The sequence below is a fragment of the Populus trichocarpa genome, chromosome 10 (assembly GCF_000002775.5).
Source record: "Populus trichocarpa isolate Nisqually-1 chromosome 10, P.trichocarpa_v4.1, whole genome shotgun sequence".
Lineage (NCBI taxonomy): Eukaryota > Viridiplantae > Streptophyta > Magnoliopsida > Malpighiales > Salicaceae > Populus > Populus trichocarpa.
This window is the reverse complement of record NC_037294.2, coordinates 7,037,369-7,047,406: the sequence shown is the minus strand read 5'-3', so window position 1 is coordinate 7,047,406 and position 10,038 is coordinate 7,037,369. Positions and strand designations below refer to the sequence as shown.

General features: G+C 35.9%; 2 protein-coding genes across 4 annotated transcripts; one reads left to right on the top strand and one right to left on the bottom strand.

Moving 5' to 3' along the window:
- The first annotated feature begins 325 nt into the window (after positions 1–325).
- LOC7492404 (LRR receptor-like serine/threonine-protein kinase FLS2) lies at positions 326–2,586 on the top strand. 2 transcript variants are annotated; one of them, XM_024610916.2, is made up of 2 exons: positions 326–2,245; positions 2,488–2,586. In XM_024610916.2, exons 1-2 carry the CDS (start codon positions 394–396, stop codon positions 2,508–2,510), a joined length of 1,875 nt encoding a protein of 624 aa, XP_024466684.2. In that variant the 5' UTR covers positions 326–393; the 3' UTR covers positions 2,511–2,586. The 2 variants fall into 2 exon arrangements, with proteins under 2 accessions (XP_024466684.2, XP_002314624.4); XM_002314588.4 differs by having other exon boundaries at positions 328–2,586.
- A 297-nt stretch (positions 2,587–2,883) lies between these two features.
- LOC7492405 (uncharacterized) lies at positions 2,884–9,352 on the bottom strand. 2 transcript variants are annotated; one of them, XM_024610918.2, is made up of 9 exons: positions 8,943–9,352; positions 7,565–7,645; positions 6,961–7,449; positions 5,052–5,187; positions 4,619–4,781; positions 4,362–4,490; positions 3,869–4,063; positions 3,360–3,482; positions 2,884–3,223 (listed from the first exon to the last, which is right to left on the bottom strand). In XM_024610918.2, the coding sequence occupies exons 1-9, from the start codon at positions 9,157–9,159 to the stop codon at positions 3,101–3,103; spliced, it is 1,656 nt and encodes a 551-aa protein (XP_024466686.1). In that variant the 5' UTR covers positions 9,160–9,352; the 3' UTR covers positions 2,884–3,100. The 2 variants fall into 2 exon arrangements, with proteins under 2 accessions (XP_024466686.1, XP_024466685.1); XM_024610917.2 differs by having other exon boundaries at positions 7,565–7,648; positions 8,943–9,296.
- Between the last annotated feature and the right edge of the window lie 686 nt (positions 9,353–10,038).

The window sequence follows — 10,038 nt, the reverse complement described above, 5'->3', positions numbered from 1 at the left end:
CGCATCGAAGCATAGTTGTTAGATATGACTCGAAAATCTAACTTGAAAAGGAGTTTGAGACAATCCACGGTTGCCATGTCATCAGGTCACCTCGTGGGTCGCTGGAGCAACATGGGAGGCAGTGGATTGATTTTGAGGTGCAATATTTAAATAGAAGTCTTACAGTATACAACTGCTTCATCTCAGCAGCGTGTCCTTAGGAGACATGTTTTGGAATTTTTTGAAGATCAGGAAAGAGTTAAACTGCATAATATTAGTTTAATCATTTCAAAACCTTGAATAATATTGTAATACGTAAAATCCTGACTCTTATTGACTCCTTTCACCGAAACCATGGACATCATAATTTAACACTTTTCTGCTTTTCAGCATTACAATCTGTAAAGGGAAAAGATGACAAAAGTAAAAGGCAAAACAGAGATCTTTGATCCACTCTACTTGCCTCTCCCAAGTTCTAGTCCTTGTACCCATTGTCAAGGAAAGTTCATTTCCTGCAAACCCAGCTCATTTTTCCACTTCCCCAAAAATAACTTGTTCTCAGGTATCAGTCTAGACAAAATGGCTTCTTGGCTGTTATGGCTGATTGTTGTGTTCACCATCATAACAGTTGGAAAGGGATGGCAAAATGGTCACCAAGTATGCCACCCCAATGACCTGAAAGGTCTAACTAGTTTCAAGGCTGGAATCCACGTCGATACTTCTAGCCGGCTGGCAAAGTGGGTTGGTCATGGTTGCTGCAGCTGGGAAGGCATTACCTGCGACGAAACAACAGGCAGGGTGACTGAAATCCGTCTTCCAGGATTCATTTCCACAAATGATTTCGTCTTCCAATCTCAGATGAGAGGGTTGCTGTCTCCTTCAATAACACTCGTGAGCTGTCTCCAAGTCATTGATCTTGGTGGTCTGATAGGTCTTGCTGGCAGAATCCCACCATCAATTGGTTTGCGCCTCCCAAATCTCAGAAAGCTTTATCTATATGGAAACAAGCTCATCGGCCCAGTGCCTGATAGTATCGGTAAGCTGTCAAAACTTGAAGAACTTCACCTGTATGAGAATAGATTGTCTGGCTCTCTCCCATCAACCATGGGTAACCTTAAAAACCTTAACCAGCTACTTCTATATTCAAATGAACTAGCTGGTACGATACCTGATTCATTCACGAATTTGACGAATATTGTACAGATGGATCTTCATAGCAATATTCTGACTGGTCATATACCAGAAAGGATTGGTGAAATGCAGGTATTGGAAAAACTCGATCTTTCGGGAAATCTCTTAACAGGTAAAATTCCACTTTCATTAGCAAACTTAAATTCCATCTCAGAGTTGTACTTGGATACCAATCATCTAGAGGGTGAGATCCCATTTCCATCAAGTTTTGGCCAACTGTCTTCACTTGGCTTTCTTAGACTGGATGATAACCATCTAACTGGAAGGATACCAGCCAGTTTTGGAAATATGGTTTCTCTTCAGAGAGTTTCCCTGGCTAATAACAAGTTTGAGGGGGTGATTCCCTCTAGTTTGGGCAATCTTTCAGCTTTGAAAGAATTGTATCTCTCTGGCAATCTATTATCTGGCCAAATACCAGAATCAGTAGGTCAACTCTCTCAACTCATCATGTTCAATGTATCTCACAATCAGATTCAAGGACCACTGCCTCATGAGTTGTCTTCCCTTGAAAATCTTCAAACACTAGATTTGTCATTCAATCATCTTAACCTCATCTCCTTCCCACAGTGGCTAGCTGAATTGCCATCCCTTTCCAGGATATACTGTGCTAGATGTGGAATCCAAGGCGAAATTCCAGACTTCTTGCAAGCGACTCCCAGTCCAATACAGGAGCTGGACTTGTCCTCTAACCATCTCACTGGAAGCTTGCCGGCATGGCTGGGGCGCCTTACTCAGCTCTACAAATTAAACTTTTCAAGGAACTCACTTGTTTCAAGGATCCCTGTTTCAGTTAGAAATTTGCAGTATTTGGGTGTGCTTGATCTCCATTCAAACAAGCTAACAGGCCCAATAAATAATGTTTTTCAGATAGGAAATGCCTTTTCTGATGGTTCATTGACATATATTGATCTCTCCGATAACTATTTCTCTACTGGTATTATACAAGCTGGAGTGGGCTCACAAACTGGGATTCAGTACCTCAACTTGTCCCATAATTTTCTTGGAGGGCGTATAACCACAACTATAGGGAGATTGAAATCATTGCAAACATTGGATTTGAGCTGTAACAAGTTAGGTTTCAACTTGCCGGAGGCTTTAGCAAATGTTAGCTCCTTAGAGAAGCTGAAGCTGCAGAAAAACCACTTCACTGGCAGAATACCAGTTGGGTTTCTGAAGCTGAAAAGGCTGAAGGAACTGGATTTATCAGATAATCTTCTTGCAGGGGAGATTCCTGCAGGTAAACCATTAACTGACTTTCCCCAGAGTTCCTATTCTGGAAACAAAGGTTTATGCGGAAAGCCTCTTTCTCCCTGTAAGGTAAGAGGTTTACTTCTAGTTGAAGAACCTCTAAAACCATGCTAATTTTTTCAAATATTGATACACTAAGTAGATTGAATTCCATGATGCATTCCATGATCCGCTATCTCTCTTAGAAATTGGTCCACGCTGAAGTCCACTAAATTATTTTGCAAGACTATGAATATTTATATTTGCAGAAGACTTAACTGTTTCATTAACGATTTAAGAGAGATTTTCTTTAAAATGTTCCGTTCAAAATGTGTTTTCGCATCAAAAAAAGTGTGCATCTCTATCACAAAAACATTTATCATATCCTCCAGGTATAAATGCTGAAATGATTTGTATCGTAGCTTAGGCTTGCGCATAATCGCAGGGTTCTGCTGGGATAGACTTGAAGAGCATACAATTACCAGGTACTAATTAACACGAGGTTTGACATTACGAAAAAATATGCTGCTTATCAAAGTAGTACCGTACAATGATCTAATCCAATTTGATTTTGTGTGCGCGCGCTCGCACACACTGCACTTCTTTGCCTCAGTTGTTTTGATTGTGAATTTAAGGACTGATGATGAAACAGAGGTTTCTCGTAAATTTCCCTTTATTAGATCAGAAGGAAGCCTTACAATGTTTATCCACTTAAAGATTCAAACGGCTCTTGATTTAACCCCAATTGGTGGTATTTCATGTAATCAATTCCGTTTAATCTTATACAGCACAAGATCTGCTCTGGCAACTCTTCTACTTTGTTCCCCTGTTATAAAATGAGAATACAGACTCCTCATGAATATCAACTCTACAAACCACCATAGAAAATCTAAAACGTTTTCAATTTCTTTATTCTTGAAAAATAAAACACGGACACCCATTAAAAGGAAAGATATACTTGCCTGAATTGTGAGGCCAATATCCAGCACACAAATTTTAAGCCTGTCTAGGAATGCTTGAAAACCTTTCCTAGAGATATAACTGAACCTATGCATATCGATGTCAATCTCGAAGTAGTTATCTCCCTGCAAAAAAATACCAAAAAAACCCTGGTATATAAGAAGGAAAGAATTATAAAACCATCCGGCACCGTTTCTTATCTGGTTTAATACAGCTACTTAGACTGCTCGTATTACATTGACTCACTGTAAAAATAGAAGATCAATGTAGCAGAATAGCAACTGAAGCATCCCAGTACAGGAATGACCCTTCAAGTCACTACAGTAACATTAATAAATCATTTTTGTTTATGAAAAACTAAGGTATTTAAATATAGGCGTCAACGATTACGATTATCTATTAACAGCTGCAAATTGTGTTTGAATAATCAAGACATTAAAAGTCATGTTTTAAATGGAAACAAGTAAAATGGAGTTGAAAGACCAGCACGAGTTGTTGGACAAGAATATACCAGGTAAAACTCATGTTGAGGACGTGAAAGAACAGGTTTCTCATTGTAAGCCTGCATGAGTTTCCTTTCTGCAGCACTTAAATGAAGATCTTCTACATTTACAACACGGCCCAATATCTTCAGCCTTTCCCGAAAGGATGCAATTGTATCTACAGGGAAGCCTTTGACCTTTTCAACTTCATCATCAATTAATCGCTGTTTTAAGAAGGATTGTGGATATGAAACAATAAGAATAAGATTTTCAATCATTTAATAATGAAGAAAACATTAAAAAAAAAAAAGGCAGCGAAACGAGAGAGCAGCAAGCCTCAAATTAACATTATATACAAGTTGACATGTTAAAATAAAGAAATCAGCACACCAGCAGAAAAGCCTTCTCATTCTTTTTCCCTTTTTCAGCATCATCACCAAAGATAACATGCATCAGACAGGATTATAAATATTCTGAAGTGGTAGTTTATGATAAGAGATTAAAAAAGAATGTTCATCTTACTCTGATACTTTCTTGAAAGTGGGTTGGAAGTTCCTTCGAGTAACTATCAGAAAGCTTAAAATACAAAACAAAATTTGTTCCTTCTCCATCACTTTCACTCTGAAAAATTGCAGCAGGATACAAAGGAACCTGTAGAAGCCACAATGGAGTCAGCACAAATAAATAATACGAGGAGATTTGCATTCTCCTTTAACTACACACTGTCAGGAGATCCTGAATAACTGCATCCCATGTACTGACAGAAAAAATGGAAATACCTGAACATTTACAACAAGGATGGTTGGGAAGTTCCCAGCGGAGTTAATAATTGGGAGGTCCACAAACCGAGCAATATGATCAACTTTTCGTGGAGACAAGAATACATCAACACCAAATGGGTAATATGCAGAACAGTTAGGAGCAAATTCCTTCTTCTTGTCCCTTCCAGAAGAAAAAAGAAAGTATTTTCAGAAGGAAACAATTTTGGTCGTGTGAGATTACATTTTAACAAGTCTGTAATAAATGAAAAACAAAAAGGACTATAAAATACTCTGCGAGATTGCACTGTATCAAGCCTACAATAAATGAAAAACAATTATTGACTGACAAAAAATAGCTTAAATCCTATGTTTGCATTAAAATATTTTTTTTACAATGCATTTGGAGCTGCATATGCAATAAATCAATCCAATTCCATCAGCTTAGTTTTACCTGAAATAACTTTGTCCTCGAACTTTGAAACTGCATGGCTCAATATGAGACCAACAATCAAGCATTTTCTTTTCCATAGGGCAAAAGGGTACTTGTGAACCTGCTATTGGTCTGTGCAGAATCATCTTTGAAGAAACTGAAACCATACAGAACAAAAATATAAAGAGGTCATCATACAAGTATATAATACTTTTATAAAGGGAAAATGTGGTTTTGTTGTATTACACTACCCACTACCTCTAATAATACAAATTAGGAGCAGCATAGATTTGTAAATTCCTTTGGGATAAACCTCAAGCACACATGACAAGCATCGTGACCTTCATATACTAAGTGATTTACCTTTTTCCCATGAAAACAAACCACAACCACACATAACTTACTGCTCTTCGCAGTTTTAGTTTATATCCTTCTCAAGTAATGTATCTCTAACATCAAATCCTCAATTCTTAATCTCCACAATCAAAAGCAACCGTAAATCACAGCCCAGTGACAAAGAGTTTCATGAAAGTGCATTTTAAGAAATAAATGAACTTTTCAAATGAAGGAATGCATGTAGAGCAACATTATCAAACATATCAACAAATCAGGCTTCATGTGTAACATAGGTGAGTGGACTGGGAATATTGTAAAAGGCTATAAGAATCCGCAGTGTTGACCTCCTGCAATATGGTATTTTGTTACATACACTCGTATGTATAAGCCTTAACGCTCATCATGAGACTCCATGTTTCACCAACATTTATGCCTTCATTCCTTTAAAAGAACCAAAACAATTGCAAGGAATGAAACAGGTTTGCAAACATGTGAGAAGAAATATAGTTGGAAGTATTGTCCGTGTCAAAACAAAACCAAATTAGAAATTATATAATTACTAAAAAATATCACCATGAATGAAATTTTACAAAAATAGAATGATACTTTGGACTTTTGGCAAGTATCAGCAGAAAGCAATTTCATAAAGTGGAAAACAACATCAATAGTTGACACTTCTTGATAGACCAAACTGTAGAGAAAATTCTCTGGTATTTTTATTGAATCTGAATAATAATCTTGATCTTCATAAAATAAACTAGACATCTCTATTTATATTAGTACTAAAATCCTTTATAGGAAAGGATTCCTAATTATAACTTACCAAATTAATAGAATTAATCTAGTATTAGGATTTCTAAATAGTAAAATACTAATTAAAAAAAAATCTTAAGCTGAGTAGAAAACAAATAATTAAAATCCAAAATTAACTAGGAATTAAAACAAGAAAACAATAACTTAAACAAGAAAACAATAACTTCAGGCTTCATATCAAATGTTTCCACGTTTCTTTGCGGACTTCTTTTCAGGCTTGGCCTTGCTAATCTGGTCCATAAACTCTTGGAATAATTGTTCTACGTCACTTCTCCAAAATACTATTCTAAGTGTTGCTTTTATTCTGCAAACAAGATTTGCAATGTGGTGGAACGTAAGGTAAAAACTCCCTTGGTGAGCTAAGATTCACACCACTTATTCAACTAACAAACGACCAAAGAGATTAGATAGCTAGTATACATCTTTTAGGCGAGAGAATCTCAAAAACTCCCACATATGCAAGCTAAATATTAGGTACAGCATCTGCTATTTATTAGATCCACATACAACTTGATACCATGGTTTTTTGAAAATTTAAGTAGTAGCATATTTAGCAATTAAATAGACATATTAGCAAGAAACAGTTCAAAGATCCTCAACTAAACCTTGATCCCAAAAGCTGAAATCTAAGGAATCCAATCTATAAGAATGACAATCACATTCTCATATGATCAAGGTTTAATGAGAATATAAATAACAACAATGAGCATAAATTGTGATTATTTTGTTTGCCTCCAAAATAACGTTGCAACTGTAAAAAGTTGACAAGCAAAGTACTTACATAAAGTGTTACTAGAATTCCCTTCCTTCCACTTGAATGGGAGTTTTAAGGCACCCTTTTTCCTTGCACTTGGTGGACTGGAGCTAAGTGATCTCCTCTTTTCAACAGGTGGAACAGTTGAAGCAAGACAAGGCAAACAGTTGCCTGGAAGAATTCCACAATTGTCTAATAATCCTTCCTCTCCAGCATTTTCATCTGCAGAGGTGATTTCATCGAGGAACACAGGTTGCTTTACTTCATTTGAAGGTCCATCAGACTTGGATACAGAATCAACATGATCTAAATTGAAGACATGAATATTTGTTTGTTCAGTAGCCTCACTAACGGAGTCATGTGTAGAATTTCCTGCAGATAAATCCCCCGCCTTCTGCATCTGATCAGTGAATGAGGAATGTTGCATATTGACATTACAGTCTCCATGATTGGCAACTCTGCCAGATGCAGTGCTTGAGAGTGATACAATGTCAAATCCATTTAGAGATAAGATATCTGTAGATGATAAGTGGATCCATAATTAGCAAAAATAAATCTCTGATTAATCAGCAAATGAAGAATTAACAACCAAAATGCTTATGTATAGTAGAAATCAATATCCTCATTTTACCGTCTGGAACACTTTCAAAATCTTCATCACAATCAGACTCCAATATTGCAGCTGAGTCAAACCATGCTTCCTCCTTACTTCCTGCTTCAAATTGCAGTTTAATAAAATCAGGCACATATCTATAGCAGGTAAAAACAGGAAACAATAGACATGATTCCACAATGAAGATAACAACATCGCATCATGATTAGACACGTTACCAGAAATGAATATTCAACTTATCAAAGTGTAAAAGCTTGAAATATGAATATTATCATATTATTAAAAAAAATCCATGAACGTCCCAGTAACTAGAGAATTATCAATAATTATTAACCGGATCATTGGGCTTGTGCGAAATCATCAATCTAGAATGCAACTGAATAACATTGCAAATCCTCCCAGTCCCCCATCTTCTGTCCACTACAGCATAACGACTAGAAGGAAATAAGCTAGCACCAGTTAGCTGAAGAAATATTTTATGGACCAAAGACACTTCTAATGTTGAATCATGATCAACTAGGACCTAATAAATAGAGTTAACATTTGGATATTTAGAGATTAACGGAAATGACCGTTCTGTGTTAGAACAAATGCATTCGTCAAAAAAGTAGAGCAACAGATGAAGCATGGTACTAATCAGAAAGAAACCAGTGGAAGGGTCTATTGGGAAGCCCCCAATTTGCAATGTAGTCAAGAATCATCAACTGGCAACATCTGAACTAGATAGAGATCAGACACGAATCAGCTCTGCAGTTTCAAGCTTAGATCATTTGTCAATCTTCTTCTTCTAATGTTATGAAGATCTACTAAACTACATACTTTTTAATCATCAAAAGAATTAGCAAAATAAAAAATCACATTTCAAACGCCTATTATTCCCAGAGTAATTGCGCCTGTATTCATCTGAAGTGCCTAAAATATCCATTATTTCCAGATTAATTGAGCTTGGATTCATCTGCAGTGCCTTAAAGATGAAATCAGGATAGGAAAATAGCAGTGAATTACTTCCATGTATGCCAGAAACCTCACTTCAAGTTTAAATAAAAAACATTGTCCTTTTATCATTTTCATTTACCAATAACACGCATCATGATATTGAACAAAAAAAAGGAAAATGAAATGGGCCACTTGCCTACATTTCATGCAAACAGATTAGCCATGCACCCCTAAATCATTATTGCAATCTAAACCCCAAAAAGAAATACAAATTCCAAACCCAAAATGCAACCAGCAACAAACGAATCATTATATCACTGAGATCACACCATACAAATCTAACCCGAAATCAAAATCAACAGTAAAATGCTGGGAAATGAAATCAATAAGGAGAGAGGGAGGGAGGGAGGGAGATGTCAAAAAGAAGAGAGATTTTTGGCATAGAAGATGGAGGAAGGACCTTGAAAAGTGGGGTTGGTGAAGGAAGGGAGGTGATGAGGAGGAGGAGCAGCGGAAGCAGGGCCATCAGACTTGTCATCAGATAACATTCTAGATGGCGGCACTGATCTTCTCTTGAAAGCAGTGCCTCTCTTGCCTTTCCTGCGTATCTTCATCTTTTTTGAAGACTTCAATCTGCCACCCACACACCCCTCTGGAGTTGACACACATGCTCCCATATTTTTCTCTTCTCTGTCTTTCAAAGATCAAAAAGGGAGCGCATCTTCAACAAAATAAGGATTAAGCACAGGGGAGGAGGAGGAAGAGGAAAGGGAGATCAAGAGAAATGAAAAAAAAAAAAAAAGAGAACAACAAAATCAAGTTGAGTTAAAAGGGGAGATCTTTTACAAGGACAAGTAGTCGTCCCACTCCCACGAGGAAGAAAGAGAGAGGCTCAAAAGAGTAAACTACAATTGATTGCAAGCAACCTCCAAACCCATTTGTTTTGTTTTTATCTTTTAATTTTATGAGAAATAATGCCTAAAATTTCCTTCTCTTTTCTAAAAAAGCAATAAATAAACTACTAATTTTGCTTTTTTTATTTTTTATTCAATAAGTAAAGATATTATAAATAAGTCTGTCTTACTTCTAAAGGGCTAGTATGGTGGCGAAGGAGATTTTTTTTTCTTGATTTTCAAGATTTCAATCTTAAATTTATTACTAAAAAAATTATTAAATTTCTTTTACTGATTTTTTATTTTTTAATTATCTTAAAAATATATCTTTTAAATTAATATGTAGATGGATAAGCTTTTACTGATTTGAAAAATAATTTTAAAATGATGTGGTTTACTTGATCACCATTAATTATTTTTCATTAAGATAATAATATTTTTTTGTTTTTAAAAAATAAGTGAATTTTATTGAGTTAATATTTTTTTATTCAATTTAAAATAAACTTCAAATCACATATTTTTTATTATCCTGTCAGGTTGAGCAGGTTTAATAACTAGAAAATCAATACTGAATCATATATATATATATATAAGGGAAAAGGAACAGGGACGTGGGGCATCTATCATTTTGCCACTTGGGTGAACATCATTAGCCGAACGTGT

What these genes read in the sequence shown, in the direction of transcription:
- LOC7492404 (XM_002314588.4), top strand. Translation starts at nt 394, where the DNA reads ATGACAAAAGTAAAAGGCAAAACAGAGATCTTTGATCCACTCTACTTG.
- LOC7492405 (XM_024610917.2), bottom strand. Translation starts at nt 9,159, where the DNA reads ATGGGAGCATGTGTGTCAACTCCAGAGGGGTGTGTGGGTGGCAGATTG. An exon ending in CGAGGACAAAGTTATTTCAG is followed by an intron (nt 4,782 to 5,051) that starts GTAAAACTAAGC and finishes TTCTTCTGGAAG; the next exon opens with GGACAAGAAGAAGGAATTTG. An exon ending in ATATTGGCCTCACAATTCAG is followed by an intron (nt 3,224 to 3,359) that starts GCAAGTATATCT and finishes ATTTTATAACAG; the next exon opens with GGGAACAAAGTAGAAGAGTT.